At 42.0% G+C, this 21,596-nt stretch overlaps 2 protein-coding genes across 4 annotated transcripts; both read left to right on the top strand.

Annotated features, from left to right (window-relative positions):
• Positions 1-1,188: 1,188 nt before the first annotated feature.
• Positions 1,189-4,351, top strand: LOC107208071 (ankyrin-1-like). Its single transcript, XM_015635965.3, has one exon. It carries the CDS (start codon positions 1,471-1,473, stop codon positions 3,727-3,729), a length of 2,259 nt encoding a protein of 752 aa, XP_015491451.1. The 5' UTR covers positions 1,189-1,470; the 3' UTR covers positions 3,730-4,351.
• A 1,042-nt stretch (positions 4,352-5,393) lies between these two features.
• On the top strand, positions 5,394-21,235 carry MYSM1 (Myb like, SWIRM and MPN domains 1). Of its 3 annotated transcripts, none has more exons than XM_015635964.2 (20): positions 5,394-5,506; positions 7,369-7,444; positions 7,666-7,736; positions 8,000-8,077; positions 8,206-8,232; positions 8,652-8,730; positions 9,255-9,353; positions 9,782-10,536; positions 11,374-11,504; positions 12,272-12,375; positions 13,264-13,341; positions 14,369-14,457; positions 14,777-14,831; positions 14,910-14,960; positions 15,769-15,843; positions 16,110-16,298; positions 16,568-16,616; positions 17,649-17,754; positions 17,869-17,926; positions 18,175-21,235. In XM_015635964.2, exons 1-20 carry the CDS (start codon positions 5,448-5,450, stop codon positions 18,331-18,333), a joined length of 2,388 nt encoding a protein of 795 aa, XP_015491450.1. In that variant the 5' UTR covers positions 5,394-5,447; the 3' UTR covers positions 18,334-21,235. The 3 variants fall into 3 exon arrangements, with proteins under 3 accessions (XP_015491450.1, XP_033372286.1, XP_015491449.1); XM_033516395.1 differs by having other exon boundaries at positions 16,484-16,616; positions 17,872-17,926; XM_015635963.2 differs by having other exon boundaries at positions 16,484-16,616.
• Positions 21,236-21,596: the final 361 nt, after the last annotated feature.

Genomic DNA, 21,596 nt, shown 5'->3' with positions numbered 1-21,596 from the left:
TTACTCAAGGCACAGAGATCTTCAGGACTTCATTAAGTCAAATCTGAAGACTAAATAATTTGCAGCTTACAGGCTGAGTCAGGGGCAGATTTGGGAACACCACTCAGTCCACATTAAACCATGGTTTTCCATGCTATGAGTTAACAATCATTAACTAAATGACAAAGGTTTTGCTATTCTTGGTGTAGTGCCCTTCTTTGCATTTCAGAGGAATTACTGGGCTCTTAAATTGGCTGTCAAATTCGCTGACTTGGTAACTGGCTGGCTTTCAAAATATATATTAAAAGTCTTGCCTTTCCCAGCTATTTCTTCAATAAAACTTTTTTTTTAATAGAATAAATTTTGTGACCTTACTTATAAAGTTAAAGTCAACAGTGAAAAATTAAAAATCTTATCAGCCACCTTGTACACACTATTAAAGAAAATACATGCAAAGGGAGCAGGACCCAGCAGAAAGGGCACTGAACTAAGAAACTGATGGCAAAATTTCCCATTTGCTTAAATAAGGTCAAGCTTTCAGCTTTTCAGCTCATTTTACCTCCAGCTTTTCCCAAACTCTGTAATCTCAATTTCTCTCTCAATTGGTTTCAAAATGTGTGGATAATTACTATTTTATTTCCTTCTCCTCTATAGGGAATTTAAATACCAATAAGTTAAATTAATTACAGCTAGATCCCAAGGTCCTACATCCATATGGAGGACTACACAAATTCTAAGCTCTAATTATACTTTAAATGTTGCACTCTGAATCACACGCCTTGATCCACCTCATGTAAAAGAATTAACTTCCAGACAGACTCTGGGTTAGAGCAGGAATGACAAGCTAAATGGCCTTAAATATACCCCTGACTGGAATTGTAGCTCATATTAGAAAGGCTGGATCACTTTTTATAACCAGCTGCTTATACAGTTTATTTTTATCTAGGTCTTTATGCTTTTATTTCATTGCATTATAGGGTTTTCACCTGCATAGCTGGCAGTGTACACTCTTTCATTTCAGATCATACAAGGTGTGTGATCATGGCAACAGTAACTATGAATTTTCTTTTCTCATGTTTAATTGACTGGTCATTTAGGAACCAGCTTGGCCAGAGGAACAGAGAAACTCGACTAACAGCTATCTTCCATTCAAATACCAGATTCACAAAACCATTCTAAAAATCCCTAATTAAGCATTAAAAACCTGGAAGAAGTCTCTCAAGTGAAATATCTTTACATATCACAGACTTTTGTTTTGTTATTAAGCTGTATTCGTTGCTAAGGAAGAACAGAGAAGATCAAAGGACTCCTAACAGCTAGAAACTCAAAGGTGAGGGAGTTTTGATTTCTTTCAAAGATTTATCACTGATCTACAATGGTTGTTGGTTCATGGTTCTATGAAAAGACTGAAATTATGTGAGCCTGCTTTGCTATTTCCTATTTACTGTCAAACAATACCTCAATTTACTTTTTTTGATTAGCAAGGTGATCATGCATTCAAGCAGCCTGTTTACAAATCCATATGCAATTGAAGTCATAAGGACTAAAAAAGAAGAACTTGTACAAGGCATAAATGACCCAGACCAGCTCCTGCACTGGCTGATTGAAAATGGTATTTTCACCACAGAAAAAAAGCTGGTCCTGAGTTTCTACAGGACACGAACAGCAAAGAACTCTCGAGTTTTAGACATGCTCATTTCTCAAGGTGAACGAGCCTGCAGGCTCTTTTTTTATCCATGTTTAAAGCAAGTGGAGCCAAAACTTTACAGCGAGATAAGAAAATACGTCAGTGAAGTAAATGAAAGCATTGGAGATGCCAGAAGACGGTTGGTTGGGTATTTACTTGAAAAAGATAAAGTTTGGTTTGCAAATAGCAGCAAACAGCACCAGGGCAAAAATGACAGACCTGGGGGAGAAAAGTACAGACAGGCTATTAAGAAGAAAGGAAAAGTAACTCCACTTTCAAGGGCAACAAAGCCTAGAAAAGATCCTGCTGCTGTCCACATCTTTGCTGCAGTTGCTAAAGGCTTCCTTCCAGAGTTAGAGAAAACACTGAAGGATAGTGATCTCAGTGTGCTCAACCCTTCCAGTGAAACACTTCTGCATGTTGCAGCTGCTCATGGCCATCTATCCATCATGGAGTATTTGCTCAGCAGAGGTGCAAGGACAGGAGTGAAGGATGGGAAAGGGAGAACAGCCCTGCACAGGGCTGCTGAGAAAGGCCATGGAGGTGCAGTCCAGGTGCTTCTCCAGGGTGGTGCTTCCATGCACGCTCTGGATATGGAAGGCAAGACACCACTTCACTGGGCTGCAGAGAATAACCACAGCCACATATTGAAGATGCTCCTGAAAGAAGAGGCAAGCAGCTGCAGGAATCAGCACAACTTTTTACACATGGCAGCTCTTAGAGATGAGAGCACCCTGGCCAAAATGCTTTTAGAGGCTGGTGCCTCCACTGAAGGAAAGGATGAGAGAGGACAGAGTGCTCTCAGTTATGCTATTTCTCAGGGATCTGAAAACACTGCAAAAGTGCTTCTAGAAGCCGGAGCCACTGTTGATTCCAACACCGTTGAAAGAGCCTTTAACAGCAACCACCCATCCATCTTCAAAATACTACTGGAATATTCTAAAGATCTGCCTGCTGACATCATGGAGTCAGCTCTTTTTAGAGCTGTACAGAAGAATCTGCACAGTGTTGTAGCAGCTTTGATTGACAGAGGCACAGATATCAATGCCCACAACAAAATGCATTTCACTCCTTTGCTGCTGGCCTGTGAAATGGGCAAAGCGGAGTCAGCAGAAGTTCTGATAGAAAAAGGAGCAAACTTGGGACTAAGGACTCCTGCTGCAGACACAGCTTTGCACCTGGCAGTGCAGGCTGGGGCTGCTTCCATCGCAGGTCTGCTCCTGAGCAAGGGGATGGACACAAACCTCAGGAACCGAGCCGAGGAAACCCCGCTCCATGTTGCTGCACTCCAGAATAACAAAGCACTCGTTGGTCTTTTAGTCAATGCTGGGGCCAGGATTAACGCTGTCACTAAAGACTTTGTTACTCCCCTGCACATGGCAAGCCAGAGAGGTCACACTGATGTTGCCCGACAGCTGCTGCACCACAAAGCTCATGTTAATGCTCAGGACAAGCAGGCAAAGTCCCCTTTACATCTGGCTGCTGAGCAGGGACACAAAACACTGGCAGAATTGCTTCTGAAGGCCCGAGCTGATCCCAACACACAGGACAAGGAGAAGAAGACTCCCCTGCACGCTGCAGCTCTGAGAGGACACCTCAGCATCGTGGAAGTGCTGTTGGCTAACAAAGGGAGAGCTGGAGCTAAGGACATGGATGGATGCACCCCACTGCACTATGCCACCATGAAAGGAAACACAGACATCGTAAAAGCTCTCCTGGCCTCCAGGAAAAATAAAAATATTGATGACAGAAACGTTTGGAGGAAGACAGCCCTGCATATTGCAGCAGAGTATGGACATGGAGAGCTGATAAATCTTCTCCTGAGCCATGGGGCTGCCATCAATGCCTCAGACAGCAGCAAGGACACTGCCCTGCACTGTGCCTGCAGGGCTGGGCACCTCAGCGCTGTCAGTGCCCTCCTCAGCTGGGCACAAGCGGAAAAAGCAAATTTACTTGCTGTGAACAGCCTCAGAAAGACTCCACTGCAAGTAGCAGGATTTAGTAAGACAGAAAACCAGGCTCAAATTTTAGCACTGTTGAAAAAGAAAATGTTAATAAAATGAAGATGTAAAGAAAACCCTTTACATTTAAGTGCAGAATTCTCTTTAATGTAATTTGGATAGTCATAATGTGGAATATGATTGAGAATTATGCTTTAGCTGGCAGAATTAAGTTAGCAAAGGTGATCTTAAAAAAAAAAGATCTTAAAGACACTGTTCAACTTTAAAGTATTGATTAGTCTTCTGCTTCTCTCATGATTCACATACTTAGGACCTGTTTAAAATGCTTTAGCCACAAACACATTGTGTTTGACCTCTTCTAGTATAAATCAAGACAAATATAGAAAACATCTTTTCATATATCTGTGAATATTAGCCAGTATGGATAGCTTAGTTAGACATTGTTTGGCAAAATCACAAGTGAAAAAACACAACCTGTTATAAATAGGAAGACGTCTGTATTTCCTCAAGGTATTCCTGAGACTGCAACAATTATTAACAATTCTTTTTCTTTCTATCTTTTGTCATACCATGGTTAAATTTTGCATTTTTAAGTAAAGAGAACAAAACCCATTGCATTTGCCATTTATTAATTTCACTTTCATTCCAGCACAAAGATAAAATATGTAGAATAAAAAGGTTGCAACAGTTTCTTGGTTCAAAATATTTGTATTGGGACATCACAAATGTAAATAGAAACACTTTGAGTCAACAGAAAGTTCTCTGGGATTACTTCCTATATAATGATAATCAACCCTTACACTTCCCTTCAGATTACAAGCCAAGTTACCACAAACACCCCTTGAGAAATGAAACACAGATTTAAGAATGCATGAGACTAAAACTGATTTTTTGTTATCAATAAAACACTTTAACTTGACCCTTGCAATGTCCTAGTGAAGGAACAGACATGACCACGAATTTCAGAGACACTGGCACACAGGCTCAGAGAATCACAGAATCATTTAGGATGGGAAAGACTTCCAAGACCATCAAGTCCAACCTGTGACCAATCACCACCTTGTCAACCAGAGCACTGAGTACCACCTCCAGGGATGGGGACTCCACCACCAACCTGGGCAGCGTGTTCTAATGTTTAATCACCTCTTTTTAGAAAAACTTTTTCCTAATATCCCATCTAAACCTCCCCTGGTGCAACCTGAGGCTGCTTCCTCTTGTTCTGTCCCTTGTTCCCTGGGAGCTGAGCCTGACCCCCCCCACCCGGCACGCCCTCCCGACAAGGAGTTGTGGAGAGAAAAAATGTCCCCCCTGAGTCTCCTTTTCTCCAGGCTGAGCCCCCCCAGCCACTCATCGCACCTGTGCTCCAGGCCCTTTATGTCCTTCCTACAGTGAGAGGCCTAGACCCGCACACATCTCTGAAGGTGTCCCTCACCAGTCTGTGCTCCAGCCTCCCTTTGCCGTCCCCCGCACTCCCCCTCAGGCCCCGCCTGTCACCCCTTTCCCCTTCGCTCTCAGCCCAGCCATGTCCCCTCAGCTCCCGGCCCTGTCCCCTCACCGGCGGGCCTGTCCCCTCACCGCCCCACCATATCCCCTCAGTCCGGCCATGATCCCTCAGCTCTCGGCGATGCCCCCCAGCTCCCGACCACGTCTCCTCACGGCCGGGCCCTGTCCCTCAGCTCGCCGCCCGCCCCAGCCGCTCCGCGCTCCGCCTACCCCAGCGCCATCTCCGCCTCCGCCGCGGCCGCTCCTCGGGCACTGCTCCCGCCTATCTCCGCGGTGTCGGGCCCGCCTCTTCCCGCGATAGCGCCGGGCTCGCTGTCATGGCGGCGGCGGAGGAGCCCGAGGTGGACATCGAGGGGGACCCTGCGGCCGCGCCGGGGTGAGTGAGGGGCGCCAGGGTCCCGCTGCGGCTGGGCAAACGCGCCCCGTCCCCCCGCGGCGGGCGGGGGTCGTGAGGGGAGAGCCGCTCCTGCGGGGGCGGCCCGGGCCGGGCGCTTCCCGGGAGAGACCTTGGAGGGTCACGGAGTGCCCGTGGAGAAGGGGCATCGTCGGGAAGGGCACTGAGGACGGGGCTGTGATAGCGCTGATGTGAGGAGAACGAGGAACCGCCTCATGGGATTCTCCAGAGCCCGGAACAGCGCTGCGAGGCTGCTGGGAGAATCCTTAAAATACCCATGGAGAAGGTGCCGGGTTGTATAACTGTGTCAGGGAGCTCGCGGAGACAGGGAGGCTCAGAAAGCTGAACATCTGGAGCGAGGTGCAGAAAACGGGCTCATAGAATGTTAACGATTGGAAGTGACCTTAAAGATCTTCTAATCCCAACTCTCTGCCATGAACAGGGATATCTCCCACTAGAACAAATTGTTCAAGGCTTAATTAAAGCTGGCTTTGAACGCTGCCAGGGCTGGGGCATCCACAATCTCCCTGGGCAACCTGTACCAGGGCATCACCATCCTCAAGTAAAGAATTTCTTCCCAATATCTAAATTAATTTTTCCATTTTTCAATTGGTACTCATTAGTCCTTGTCTTATCACTACATTTCCTGCAGAGTCCCTCTCCAGCTTCCCTGTAGCCCTTTCAGATAGTGGAAGTTTGCTATCAGGTCTCCACACAACCTTCTCTTCTCCAGGCTGAAAAGCCCCAGCTCTCCCAGCCTGTCTTTGTAAGGGAGGTGCTCCAGTGCTCTTATCAACATCTTGGCTTCCTCTGGACTTGCTCCAACACTTCCATGGCCTTCTCATGTTGGGGACCTCAGAGCTGGATGCAGCACCTCACTGCAGGTGAGGTCTCACCAGAGCAAAGCCCTGCTGGCCATGTTGCTTCTGATGCAGCCCAGGATTCTATTTGCTTTCTGGGCTTCAGCAGACTCACAGATAAGGGATGCTGAAGTGAGGAGGCTGTAATGCCTTAAATAAAGCACTTGCAGGTGCTGGGAGAGAAGGAGAGGTTTGTAACAGAGACACGCTGCCCCAGGTAGCCCCTGCCACTGCTGCACACTGTCTGCTGGCCACAGGAGCTCTTGATCCCACCCTCTCCTGGGCACACTCAAAAAGAAGCAGGAGTTGTACCGATCTCTGGACATGGAGACTCATCCTGGTCCTTTGTCCTATAAAGAGATGTTTGAAGTACTGCACAAAGCAGTTCAGAGCAGTAGGTGAGATTAATTTAGTAGCACTGCAGGGAATATAGGGCTAGTCTTTGAATGTTCTGGAAGTAAAGATTTTTGAAAGCAAGTAATTATACTAATTATTAAGATGATCTTATGCTGCATGAAAATAAAATGTAGTTGATCAATGAATTAAATCAATGACAGACCTCTAATTAGTAGTTATTTACAGAAAAGATTAAATATAAACTGAATGAAGTCTATATGAACACGAGATTAACTATTGGGAAGAAGCTCTTCCCTGTAAGGGTGGTGAGCCCTAGCCAGGTTGGGCAGGGCTTGGAGCAACTTAATCTGGTGGGAGATGTCTCTGTCCACGGCAGAGGTTGGAATGAGAATGATTTTCCTTCCAAACCATTCCAGGATTTTATTCTATGGTTCTAAAAGCCCTATTGACAGGATTCTATTAAACCTTGTGCAAGTAGGAGCTCTCCTCAGCAGGAAAAGCAGTTTGCCTTCACAAGAAAATGCTTTTACATTGTTGGGGGTAAGATGTAGAAATGTTAAGTGGTGATAATACAACTCAGTGACATTCAATATTAAAAATGGTTCTGAACACTGGAATCTCTTTCAGAGATCATGAAAACACAGCATCAAGCCTGCTGCAGGATCACTATCTCGATTCATCTTGGAGAACTGGCAACAGTCTTGTAAGTATTTTTTTAATCAAAATTTTAATCATTGTTTAAATCATTTTTTTAACCTTGGAGTGAGGTTATCAGAGCTTCTATATTCTCTCCTCCATCCATGTACATGCTATTTTACATTTTTAACCAGTGCTTCTTCCTTACTTTTAGAAATTATTTATTGTCAGTACTCAAGTACAGTGTGACAGAATTCAGATATTAAAATGTATTTTTGTTGTTTGCAGCCCTGGACATTGGACAGCAGCATTAGTGAAGAAAACAGGGCTGTCATTGAGAAGATGTTGCTGGAAGAAGAGTATCCTTTTTCTGATTTGGTTTTATGTTTTCCTGTGGAATGCCAAAACACCTCCTATTTCCAAAAGAACTGGACAAATATTTCCTTCTAAGGTGACTGAAGCCCTGTCACCTAGGTAGATTGCAGAAATCCTGCCGTAGAAACTTCATTATTTGTTTCTACAGCTGGGTAATCCTGAAGCAGTGTAATTGATTTGATTATTAAAATTCTCACAAGTACAAATATCTCTGCTTCTTTGAAAACTTACTTAATGACTATTGCAGATATTATTTATCTAATAAATCGCTTTCTGAAAAAATATGGCTCAACCAAAAGGAAGTAGAGAAAAGATCTATGAAAAGGTAAGATCTCTGGGAAAAATTCTTAAGTTAGCTGAGTAGAAATGAAAAGTCCTTCTGAAATAAGGTTATTGCTGGATATACACCAGCAGCACAATTATTAATTTTCATTTTCACTCTTGTGTTTGCAGCCCACATAAGAAAACTGGAAAAGTCATGTACGTACATTTTAACAATTGAATTGCGTTTTTAAGTGTGGTGACAGGAAGAAATATTGTTGTGTGTAACAAGAGGCTAGATCAAACCAGGCTTTGGGGGTGTTTTTGGTAGCACAGTGGTCCTTCTGATAAAAAATAGTTAATTCTAGTTGCCTTTTTACCTGAACTTTTGTGTTGCCTGCTTTGATGTATTTCTGTGCCTTGATCACTGATGAATATTGAGTTGCCTTGAATCTTCCGACATAATTGAGAAGCTGATGTGATTCTCAGTATTTTATTTATGAGTCACATTCATGTTTAGAGCAATACTTTGAGTTTTGCCAAAGATGGGGAATAGTCCTCCTGTCAGAAGGTGCCTTGAGTGACTGGAGAATATCTGGATTTGGGAAAGCCCTCATTTCTGCTTCCTGCATTCCCAGGCTGCGTTCACCTACAAAGTCACCTGGCTGCTCCTTGAAGTGGACACCAGAGGAAAAAGAGCTGTTTGAACAAGGACTGGTGAGTTTGTTTATATAGATAGATAGATAGATAGTATTTTAAATTGAATTAATGAGTTTATCTTGAACTGTAAAGTAGTTGACATGAATGAGCATGTTGTATAATCACAGTGATGCATTAACTATGAGAAGTATAGTGTGTTCTGAAGGCAAATCAGGTGATAAAGTAAAATCCTTACTGTTGTAAGGTCTGCAGAGATTGTATGGTTGTGCCAGTTGAAAAAGGGTTTGCTTTGCCAAGCACAAGGATTCCTTGGGATAGTAGGCAGCAGAGTACTTGAAATATGTAAAGAAGATTCCTTTAGTGAAGAGTAACAATAATTCTTACTATTGGATGAAGTTTCCTTTTTGATAGAACATAAATAAATAGTTCTTTTTTTGATAGAACATAAATAAATAGTTCTTTACCATGGGTTTCCTGTACTGTTTGTGTGTTTTCATGAGGTTTTGAACTCATTTGATACATGCAGTGCCATGTCTGGGATGTCAGAGTTTGGGTCACTTCCATGTGCTTTGTTGTTTCAGGTGAAATTTGGCCGCAGGTGGACGAAAATTGCCAAATTGATCGGCACTCGAACTGTTCTGCAGGTTAAGAGCTATGCTCGGCAGTACTTCAGGAACAAGGTAAATGGAGCATCCCTGGAGCTGGCAAAAAGGTGTTTGCAAATGGGTAGCTTGGTTTTAATCTGTCAAAGCAGGTACTTTGATCATTCCCATATTCAGAGAAATGGAATATCCTTATTTGCAGATTTAAGTGTGAAGTCAGACCTGATTTCAAATTCCTAGAGTGACCACTGTTTTTATTGCTGGTATAACTAAACAATAAATGCAGTATAATTGTGGTCCCTTACACTGTTGGTTGCTAGCCTGAAAATCCTGGTTTTCTACTACACAGCTCTTTTTTGCTGTGTGTTGTAGTTTTAGCTTCAGCCTCATTCGAGATTTCATGGCTTTAAGAAGAAATAAAACTTTCTACAAACTTTCTAGGGTTTTTGTACTGGAAGTGGTTTTGTTTGTTTTTCCCTCCTGAAAGTGTTTTCTATTTTCCTAAGGCAAAAAATGGTGATTCAGAAAAAGAAGAGCAAAGTCAGTGTGGGAGCAGCCTTCCCATGGAAGATGGGATAAAGGTGGAAGCTGGAAGCTTGAGAGGCCGTGCAGACCCCAACCTGAATGCAGTAAAAATCGAAAAGCTGTCAGATGATGAGGAAGTGGACATAACTGATGACATGGATGAACTACTCACTCCTCCCTTTCAGCAAGAATCAGGAAAATCTGAATTATCTGGTGTCCCAAAAAGTCCAGCTGAAGAAACAAAAGCAGTGGAACAAAGTTTTTCAGCTGCTGGCCACAGTTCTGCAACTGCTTTGCCTAAAGAAGATGCTCAGCACACCAAACCAGAGACAGTGGATGCATTGGTATTTCCTGCTGTGGCAGCAACGTGTTCCCAGCACCTGAATGGGGATAAATCTGTGAATTTGGATTACCAGCAGTACAATAATTTTGTTGAGAAAGCTGAACAAGGTGGACCAGTCACATGTCATGGGACTGCACAAGGAACCGATCAGGAGCTCAGTGAGGAGCCAAGTGACCTGGCTGATAATGGATTGCTTTTTCCTTCTCTCTGCCAAGTGGATGAAGATCATCAAGAGGAAGCAGAGGAGCTGAAGCCACCTGAAAAAGAAGTGGAGGTTGACAGAAGCATCATTCTAGAAGAAGAAAAGCAGGCTATTCCCGAATTCTTTGAAGGGCGCCAGGCCAAAACACCAGAGCGTTATCTGAAAATCAGGAATTACATTTTGGATCAGTGGTGAGATGCATTAATTTCTTTTACTGAAATAAGTGATTAAGATGTCCTGGTCTGATGTAGTTAAAGCACTACTTAGCACTAATAGCCTACTTCTGAATAGAGTGAAATTAATTCTGTGCTAGCTTGCCAGTGAAGAGCATTCATTATTAATGCTTCTTTTGCATCTTCCTGATTTTTTCACTGGCATTCTGGAAGCTGAGCAATGAAGACACTTTGAAGCATTAAGAAAATGAATGTTCTGTACCAGAACAGGCTGCATTTATTTTGGCTGTGCTATTTTCTTGCCGTTTTTGCCATCCTATACATAAGAATGGTTTTAATAAATGGTTCCTTAAAATAACCAGTAGCATTAATTCCATAGCCCTGCCTTTACAGAAGGGCAGCAAGAGGTAGTAATCTGTGCTAGAGCAAATAATGTACACCAAAAGAATGCCTCAGATTAAGAATCCATTTGGAGTGGTGCTTGTACACTTGAATATTTTATATTCCATCTCAAAAAAATCAGTGTAAGGTACTGTAGTGGCCTTTAAGAGGCTCAAAATAATTTGCTTGCTAGTTTTGGTTTGTGCTTGCTTAGAAGTAGAAAGATTTATTGAGTTTAACTCTGTTATCACTCAGTTGTCCTATGCTCTGACAGCTTCTAGTTGCAAAGAGAGACTAAAATTCCATTCTACACCAGAGAAGTGTTGAACTGAGAAGATTCAGTGTCAGTTTAAAGGAAGGAATAAATGCATAGAGAGTGAAAGCAGGTCCTCAGTTAAAGTCACCAGATTCCTTCATCCCCTCATGGTTTGTTCTGCTTGTTCTGGTTTGACCAGGTGTTGTGCTTTGTTTCAGGGAGAGATGTAAACCCAAATACCTGAACAAGACCTCAGTGCGCCCAGGCCTGAAGAACTGCGGGGACGTCAACTGCATCGGGCGGATCCACACGTACCTGGAGCTGATAGGAGCAATCAACTTTGGCTGTGGTAAAGATATTTCTGTTAGAGTCACCAAAGAGCCTCTTCTGCTGCAATGCTGAGGGACTGGCCAGCGTTAGGGTGTGCTGCTCACACAGAGAATGCACATTCATCCTTGCTAGGAGGGACCTTCTGAGCAGATTCTCTCGTAACCTTGGAAATATAGAGGAGCTCACACAAAACCTTCTGTTTTTTATTTCCCTTTCCTCATGTTTAACCACACACCAGTTGGTGGAATGTTTTGTTTTATGCTTTTCTGTGAGTCCTGATACCAGCTGTGCTTGAAATTTTGCCCTCCTTCTTAGTAGGCAGAATTCAAGTAATTGTTTCTTTTCCCACACTGATTTATAACTGTTTCCTAGATAAACACCAATGCCTTCATCCTCAGGGCTAGTTTTTAAATAATTCAAGTGTTAAAATTAGGTGACCTGTTAAAACTGTATATGCACCTGTAACTTGATGTTGGTTTAGCGGCTCTGAATAAATTTTGGTCCAAAGGTGTTACCTAGGAGAGGAGCAAAGCCCTGCAATTACATTTTGTCTGAAGTAAACTTACTAAAAATAAATTAACAAGAAGGAATTTTTGTTGTAAAAGTGTAGTGGGAGAGGGCTACATCATCATTCAAAATTATGATTACCATGAGATGCCTTAACTGTGAGGTTTTTGGTTGCTCTCTCCCTGTGCCATTTGCTGTTGTCAGTTAGTCTTGTTGTTCCTGTGTGTGTGGCAGTTCTGAGCTCTGCTGCCACGGGAATTGTTGCTGTGTGTCCTGCAGAACAGGCCGTGTACAACCGCCCCCAGCCCGCTGACCGGAGCCGCTGCAGGGAGGGCAAGGACACGGTGGAAGCCTATCAGCTGGCCCAGCGCCTGCAGTCCATGGTACAGCTCAGGGGCAGCACAACCAAGGGGAAAATCCTCCCAGCTTGCATTTGCAAGCCAGGGCACCTCAGGGAATTTCTCCTCTCACTCAGGTTGCAGTTTCCTGAGAGTGCCCTGTGATTCAGGTGGCAGTCTTGGAACAGATTTCTCACACACACTCACATGTTCAGGTGCTTTGCACCAGCTGTCTTGTGGGCCTTCCCCTGCAGCCTGAACTCCCTCCTCCCCACCTCTCCATAATTTATTTTTTCAGAAAATATTTATTATTTTACGAAATAGTGAAGTGCATTGCAGTGTGTGATTGAGTGCATTTCAATTGTTAAATACAGTAGGTATATGCTATGGCTTACTGACAGCGCTATGCACACAATTAAATTCAGCAGTAACTCATAACTGCATGAATTACCAAGGATTACCAGAGTTAATTTTTATATTCACACTTAATGTAGCATTTTTAAGTACTTCACAGTAAGGTAAATCAGTTGATGAGAGGAAAATTAAATCAATCCCACTTTAAAAACGATAAATTAAAATGTAAAGAACTGTAGCATACACTAAATGTAAACACACCGAGTTTATAGCTTTGTGTGTTGTCTGAGCATTAATTCAGAGCTGGATACCAATGCCCTGTTGCTGTCAGTGGTGCTGATATTCCATGGAAAGTGTTTACAGCCTTAAAACCCCCAAACTTTCCTGATGATAATTCATGACCGATTGTGAACTACTCAACACTGCAGAAATCCAGGGTGTTCTGTATTTTCTGGGAACGTGTTGGAGTGTCAGCACCATTCCTGGGGCAGTGGCCTTTTGGACATTATGGCTGCCTAGATGAAGGAAATGCAGTTTTTTGGGGTAAGAGCTTTGACTGATGGTGGTTTCTTGCCTCAGCGCACAAGAAGACGGCGAGTGCGGGACCCTTGGGGAAACTGGTGTGATGCAAAAGATTTGGAAGGACAGACATTTGAGGTAACCCTCCTGTGTTTTAAACTTACCTTAAATCATCAATTCTTGCTAATTGCTGGCAGGTGCTGTTGCATCAAGCAGACAAGGGAACTGTTGTGTCATAGGGACTTAACCTTTCTTGTGGAAGTGTAATTTGAAAGTACTGCAGCAGCTGGTGTATCTTCATGCTGATAAATACAGCTGCATTTGGGGTTTGCACAGGGGTTTTATACCCATAAAACTCTTTGCCTTGTCTCATAGGAGATTTCGTGACCAGTTGCTTTCAGTTAACTGCCTTTAGGGTAACGGTAGGGGATGGGAGAATAACATTTAAATGTTATTTTTTCAGTCCCGTATGGTTTCCTTGTGCTCATTATGCAGGTGATAATGAGTTCATAATAATAATTCTGCTACTAGCAATATCCCCAGTAATACTGTGGTTTATTAAGTGCTTAAAAAATTCATACAAGGTTAAATATTTTATGGGAGAATTGGAAAGGAAATACATGTCTGTTCCTACAAATACAAATTACATGGAAAGTGAAGAACTATAAACATCCAATTTTCCTATATAGAAAGCCTGTAATAATTACTTCCATAGCAGTATCATGTCATACCTAGTTTTGAGTAACTGTGGGTTAAAAATTCAAACTGTTCCTGGATAATACATGTTGGGATGGACATAGAGGTTGAAAACATTCATCCCTAAGGAGGGGGCGTGATAAATTCTGGCTGTGGTTAGTAATGGCAGATAATCACACCTGGATTTACACCTGGTTTGTGATGTGGGCTGTGATTTTACTGAATTGGAGTGATTTGAAGGGTGAGAGAAGTCTCTTATCAGGCACCTTGTGGACTTGATCTCAGATTGTCATTCCTTCCACACTGCTTGGTTCTGCCATGGCTGTTGCCTCGTATCTTGAGTAATCTTGTAATACACAAATTATGGTAAGAGGGCAGGGATATCAAGAATTTATTCTGAGTTGGTTTTGCAATCAGGGCTGAAGAAGCACTTCAGACATTGACTCTATTTTTAAAAAACTCTTTTCAGCATCTCTCAGCTGAAGAATTAGCAAGAAGGAGAGAGGAAGAAAAACTGAAACCTGCAAAATCTTCTAAAGGTTCAAGACAAATCAAAAGGTATTTGATTGCATCGTGTTCAAACATAGATCTGCTAGAAATGGAACAAATGTCCTGTGTAGTGTCAGGCTGGAACCCTGCACAGCATTAATATGTATCCTGGTCTGAAATAGCAGGGATGCATTTGAGATGTTCCGTGTTGGAATTCAGGAGTGTGGGAAGTGACATTTCTGTATTTGGTGGAAGTCATCATAATGTGGGCTGAGAAAATCCAGTGAAGAAAACAAGGTTATTCCTCCTCTGCCAAGGAGACAGTGGGAAACTTGAAAAGTTTCCTGACTGTCCTACATCTTTAGAGAAATTTTCTTTCATTTTATAGTTCCTTTGATCCCTTTCAGCTGATACCATGCTGTTTGTTCACGGAAGAAAAGCAGGTATGTACCTCTGAGTGAATTACCAAGAAGGCTCCATTGCTTGGGTTACTTTTCTTATTATTGTGTTTATCATTTCAGGAACCCTTTCAGGTGAAAGTGTCTTCCGAAGCACTTTTAATAATGGATTTGGTGAGCATTAAGTTTTATCTTTCAAAAAGCTGTGATGGGTATGCTGTGGGTTTGGTTATTTTTTTCAATGAGCAACATAACAAGACCAAGAAAATAAAACAGAGAAGCTGTGGCTTCCCCATCCCTGGAAGTGTTCAAGGCCAGGTTGGGTGGAGCTCTGAGCAGCCTGGTCTAATGGAAGGTGCCCCTGCCCATGGCAGGGGGGATAATGAGATAATCATTAAGGTGTCTTCCAACCTAAACCATTCTGTGATTCTTTCCAGTCAGACCTAGAAGTGAGACTCTAGTTTTAAATCAAGCCCCTAAAATGAATGGGGTTTGTATTGTGCTTTAATGTACAACTATTGACCTTCTAGAAAAACTAATAAGAGCTCTGCTGCTTTACTGAGTGCTTTACTACTTACTACTCTCTGTCATACTTTAAATCTAATTTGCTTAAAGCTACTTTCTGTAACAGACTGCCCTTCTGAAATCTATGGCTTCATTTTCTCCCAGTCTGGGAATTGATTTTGTGTTTGCAAAACAATGTGTGTGTTTTTTCAAGAATATCAAAATGTGTGCAGTTGTTCAGCACTGCCCAGGCTGCAGTTTTTGAAGCTAGCATTGCCTCGTGTATGGAAGTGTTGCACCCTTGCACTACATCTGTGGTGTGTCTATAATGGGAAAATTTAATATTTTCTGTTTGATTTAAATGGAAGTACTGGGAATTTGAGAGTCTTGAGTATTCTTTCTACATATCCTTGAGAAGTCACTGACTTATGAGAAATCCCACAACTTGGACTTTCCTACTTGTTTGCTGTCATTCCAGCACTCTCATGTGTCTCTGGCAGAAGTGATTGGGCTGCTTGGTGGAAGGTACTCTGAAGCCGATAAAATTGTGGAAGTAAGTGTTTTGTCTTTTCACATCTTCTCTATAATATTAAAACTGAAATGATCATAGTTATAATTTGAATAGATGCAGCTTATTTTTAAAAGGCAACTAATTAAATATATTGAAGTTGAAATTCATTACTGTAATCTTGATTACACTTACATTCAAGTGTCAACGGCATCATGAGGAAGATCTGATAAAGGACTTGTAAAACTCTGGAAGTTTCTGTAACTGTTGGAGGTTCCTAGCACTGATGCAGCTGGAGATTCTTTCCCCAGGTGTGTGCAGCAGAGCCATGCAACAGCCTGAGCACGGGCCTGCAGTGCGAGATGGACCCGGTGTCCCAGACCCAGGCCTCGGAGTCGCTGGCGGCCAGGGGCTTCCAGGTGATCGGCTGGTACCACTCACACCCCGCCTTCGAGCCCAACCCCTCCATCCGCGACATCGACACGCAGGCTAAGTACCAGGTACAGCAAACACACTCCAAAACACCCTCAGGCCTCCTGCTGTTCACAGGGTAATTCACCATTGCACCGATGCATTGTACATCAGCTCAGCATCAATTGACATTAAAGCTGTTCTTTAGGTTTCACAGCGCTGCTGTTCTGAGTAAGACTGGATCTTTGTATGTGGTGTTTTTGGTGTTTTTTAGAGCTATTTCTCCAGGGGTGGTGCCATGTTCATCGGGATGATCATAAGCCCTTACAACAGGAATAATCCTCTTCCCTATTCTCAGATCACCTGTCTGGTCATTAGTGAAGAGATCAGTTCTGACGGTTCCTATCGTAAGTACCCCTGTTTAACCCAGTGTCTTAATTCTCCCTTTCCTTTTGGGTGTTATGGGGAAGATGTCTGGTTTTGAACCTGAGACATCTGTATTTATGTATTTACATTGGTAATATGATGGAATTATATAAATGGTGTCTTTTATGATGGTAACATGTGCTGGATAAACCCAGGAATTTCACTGGGAGAATAAACCTGTGAGTTGTCTCTGCTATCAGGACAGGAATACAAAATATAAATGCATATGAGATTGATCTTCTGTGTTAGTAGTTCCCACAATTCCTGAAAGAAGTGGAAGGGTTGGGACACAGGTCCCTGTTATTTACATGCAGAATCCATGTGAACAGCTTAGAAACTGTTTCCTGTATCTTACTTGGCCTTTGCTGCATTACAACATTCTGAACAGAATCTCTGCTCAAGGAGACAGAAGTAAATAACAAAGAATTGGCTGCTATAATTGCCAGAAATCCTTAATTTTTGAGTAACGTGGTCAGAGGATCAAATAAATGTGCCATAACTTCTGATGGCCCTTTTAAAATATTTTCTAGAATTCTCTTCCCCCACCTGCAGTAAACTAGAAGAATTTCTTAATTTCTGAGCAAAATTCCTTTGCAATTGAAAACAATAGTCAGCACTTCACCAGCAGCCCATTCATACTGAAAAACCAAACCTTTTTTATTAATTTAATAACTCTTAGACAACATAAGTGCAACTAAGTTAGAAACACTCAATTCATTTTTCCATTTCTGGGTTTGTTGTAGATTTCTGTGTCCTTCCTTATGGAATGGGAATTGGCAAGGGCAGGGAGCAGAACAGATTTTTTCCTACTCCCACCAGAATTAAATTTGGAATCCAAAACACGTCATCCTTTAACCTCCTTAATGTTGTCAAGTAACAGAACTACAGGCTTCTGCAGTCAGTAATAAATGAGGAGCAGTTTTGGGGATGGAAGAGATTGTACCTAAACTAAACAGGAAGAAAACACTGGAGTACAGCAGAAATACTGTATAATGATCTTCAATTGATTGCAGGCCTGCCCTACAAATTTGAAATGGAACAGATGTTGGAGGAGCCTCAGTGGGAATTAATATTTGAAAAAACAAGGTGGATAATAGAGAAATACAGATTTTGCCACAGGTATGTGTCCACTTTTGTTACAAACAGCCAGCTTGGAATTTTTATACATTCATTGCTATAGTCAAGACCTGTGGCTGCTTTCTCCAGCACTCCTGTTTGTTTTTCTTCCAACAGCAGTGTCCCCATGGATAAAATTTTTCATAGAGATTCTGACCTGACGTGTTTGCAGAAAGTAAGTTTTCATCTCTTAACTTTTTTATGTTAGATGTCTTTTTAAATGCAAATCTGTTTCATGTCAGAAGTCACCTGGAGTTACACTTTTACAAGTCAGAGATGTAAATTAATGATAATGAAGTATTTCTATGGCACGGCTTTTTGTAGTGTTTGTCCTAAATAAATAAATATCTCTTTGCAATACTTAATCACAGAAAAGAGGGAGTAAATGACAATTTAAAACAGATTTCCTTTTTTTTTGCCTAGCTTTTGGAGTGCATGAGGAAGACTTTGGGCAAGGTAACAAACTGCCTCATTGCTGAAGAGTTCTTGACTCAGATAGAAAACTTATTCCTTTCCACATACAAGAGTGAAAAAAATGCTGAAGGAAGTGAGAATGAATGTTCACAAAAATTGCCAGTGTGATGGCTTTGGACTTTTGATTTAATTTTTTAATTTCTTCCCCTCCTCTCCATTATGTCAACTCTTTCAGAATTGTTATTCCTTTTAATAGTGACTGTTAAGAATCCAGTGTCATCTTATTGTTGTGGTTTAAAAAGACTTTGAAAACTCCTAATGTTTTTGACCTGTGGGCCAAGGAATGCTTAATGCCAGTGAGGCCATGGAGTTAATGATTGACCAGCCTGATGCTTGGGAAGGACACCCTGTCAAGAATGCTGCACATCAGTCTTCAAGGAGAGCTTGTCCTCTCTCAAGTCTTTCAGTTTGGGAATTTTCTCTATAATGTTTTTATCTACAAGTGCACCTCTAACTCAGAATGAATTTGTTCCTTTGCTTTAGTTAAAGTTTGAATGAGTTCACAAAAGGGAAACTTAACTGAAATGAGAGTTTTGTAACTCAGACTTTACTGATGTCCAGTAAGAAGTTTCATCCAGTTGTAGCAAAATACATCACCCAATTTATTTTTTTGCTATTATTTTTCTTATTACTTTTCCCCATTGATTCTGATGGTCAAGTAGCTTTTTGGCACATTCTTTGCCATCCTGCTTCTATATTGGGAAGAAAAAGCTGATGAGTTTCATGACTTCTCAGTAGTGGCTGTGCTTGTTTCCAGTGGAAATGATAGCTCCTGTCTTACTACAGGTTTCCTCTTTCTGACCTTCCATTCTGCAGGAAGGTTTTATGTTGTTCTCCAGATCATTGTGGCTTGTCCACTTCTGTTTGCCACCGTTTCCTATGGAAACAAGAGCTCCTGATTGATAGCAGAGTGCAATGAGCAGAAAAGGATTTGTGTTTTTGAAGAAAAATCCCCACTTTTATATTCAGTCTTCTCTATAATGTATAGTTCAATAGAAAAGCACTTGTTTATACCAGTTCCTCAGTTATGATATAACAGGTATATATTTAGATAAATCAGTCACAGATCGATCTTGATTGAAAAGTTTCCTGATTGCAACTTGGAAATGTTTCATGAGCTGTATCACTGTGAATCTTTTTAGAAAAAATGTGCTTTAAATGTTGCTTTCTAAATACTAAGGAAACTTGACTTGTCTACAGGTATTACTATTTACACATGTTTATCTTGGGCAGAGTTTCTCAGAGAGGTCTAAAATATATTTGAAAGTCTCAAGCAAGACTTTGAGTTTATATCTAGAGGGGAGAGAGTGGACCCAATTTTTATTTTAAGAAAATGTGTGTGTGTATATATATAGTTCTACATAACATAAATGGAATTTTAAGATTTTATATGTTTCAACTTTTTGTTTATATGAAGAGTTTGAAAAGCTTTAAAATCATAGAATTGCATCCCAAGGAGGGAGCTCCTTCACAAGAAGTTAATGTTACATTTTTATCAGGCCTCATGAGTCTCTGTCACTAAGGGGAAGGAGCAGAACCTGATCTTAGCCCTTGAAACTCAGTGATTTTCCCATATTTAAGAGCTGTGGGCTCAAAGGGGCTGGTGGGTGTTGTGTGCTCTCTTTATATTCAGGTCCCACTGCTGTGTGTAATTTACCACTTGGTGTATCCAGCTCTCTCTGGCCTCTTGACTCAGTCTGCATTTACTCTAAGCTCTCCTCTGTGGGGCTTCCTGACCACCACCATGGATTCCTGGAGTCCTGGCTAAGCTCCACTCCAGGTGGGAGAGCATTCCTCCTGCTCAGTCAGGGGGATCAGTTGGATTGCAGTTTTACACAGGTTATTCTGGAAAATCCCCCAGGATCAGTGTCCTGCCAGTTCTAATTAGAGTTGCTAGGAGGAGAATTTTGAACCTCCATTGTCCTAGCACCATGAAGTAGGTACTGCTCGTTGTCCACACACAATTCCAGCCCTTTAGGGATGGCTCAGGATTACCCAGGTGGTGATAACAATGTCCTGGCTGCTTCTCTTTATAATGATCACTGAGGTAAAGTAACACAGTTATATTATTGTATTTAACAGTGGTGTTACATAAGGAAACCTGTGAGTAACCCAGACTTTTTCAGTGATTTTTCTGAGGATGTGGGGCAGGATTGAGCCTTTGACATGCACATAAAGGCTCCAGATGTCCAGGTGTTTGTTGCAGGGTGCTGTGGAAGAAAATACAATGCTTGTACCATCAACCTCCAGTCTAGCACACAGAGTTCTGTGGGACTTGGAAAGAGCATGGTTCTGATGCTAATGATTTTGTTGACAGGAGCCAGGGTAAGAAAATAAACTATTCTACTTTTCATCATTCAGTTTCACTGAGTAGTTAATGACATGAGTTTGGAAGTTGCATGCTTCCCAGGAAATAAAAATCTGTTTAACTAATATAGCAGTTCTACCAAACATATTTTAGGCATGAAAATTTTTTATTGTAAAGCTTTTTCTCCTCATCCTGGCTTTGTTTCAGTGGACCTCTGCAGAATAATCTGCTGTTCCTTTCTTTAGGATCAGTGTTACACCTTACCAAGTTGTTGCTCAGGACATGAGAAATTGTTGAGTAGTGAGTAGAGTGATACAGTTAAAATTTAAATTCAAAAAGAAATTAGCAAAAACCACACACAATAAACCCAAACAACCCTCCCACCAGGATGTCACTTCTAGCAAATATCCCTATGGGCATTTGTTGGGTGAATTATGTTTTGCTATCCCAGTTACCAGCAGTGCTGCCTCACAGGGATGCAGATCTTACGTACAAGGGGAGAAAACATCCCTATTTTTATTTGTTTTTAACTAATTAACTTTCCTTAAACAATTCAGTTGAAAAAAATCCATAACCAAGTAAAAAGTTAATGCTGTTGCCATTGATATTCAGTACTTTTTTCCTTTGCTTACTTCTCTGCTATTTCTGACTGATAATAGGCAAGAGTCTACTAATAAAGATGGACATGCAATATACCCTGAAGGATGTGTCTGTGTTTGTACCAGCTGCTTGTCCCCGAGCCTGGCTGTGGAGTATCTTTGCTCCGTGTCGGTGGCAGTGACCGAGTGCCAGAGCAGAGCTCAGCTCCAGCAGAGGGAGCTTTGTCCCAGCAGCTGCAGCAGCGGTTTGGAGCTGGAGCAGAATTCTCACTGGAGAGCCTGGAAACTCCTGGCCAGCGAGCACACTGCAGGCAGGAGTGCCTCGCCAGGGAGTTGTTTCTATCGCTGTTTTACACCCCTGTGCTTAAATCTCCCCCAGAAGATGCTTCAGTGGGAGGCTGGGCTGGTACCCAGTGCTGGCCACACGTGTCACAGTCCTGAATCAGCAGTGAGGGGTTTGTGTG

This window comes from Parus major, chromosome 8 (assembly GCF_001522545.3).
Source record: "Parus major isolate Abel chromosome 8, Parus_major1.1, whole genome shotgun sequence".
NCBI classification, from domain to species: domain Eukaryota; kingdom Metazoa; phylum Chordata; class Aves; order Passeriformes; family Paridae; genus Parus; species Parus major.
The sequence above is the reverse complement of the archived record's forward strand: the minus strand, read 5'-3'. Positions and strand labels throughout refer to the sequence as shown.

What these genes read in the sequence shown, in the direction of transcription:
- MYSM1 (XM_015635963.2), top strand. Translation starts at nt 5,448, where the DNA reads ATGGCGGCGGCGGAGGAGCCCGAGGTGGACATCGAGGGGGACCCTGCG. An exon ending in GGAGAACTGGCAACAGTCTT is followed by an intron (nt 7,445 to 7,665) that starts GTAAGTATTTTT and finishes TGTTGTTTGCAG; the next exon opens with CCCTGGACATTGGACAGCAG. An exon ending in CCCAGCGCCTGCAGTCCATG is followed by an intron (nt 12,376 to 13,263) that starts GTACAGCTCAGG and finishes TTCTTGCCTCAG; the next exon opens with CGCACAAGAAGACGGCGAGT.
- LOC107208071 (XM_015635965.3), top strand. Translation starts at nt 1,471, where the DNA reads ATGCATTCAAGCAGCCTGTTTACAAATCCATATGCAATTGAAGTCATA.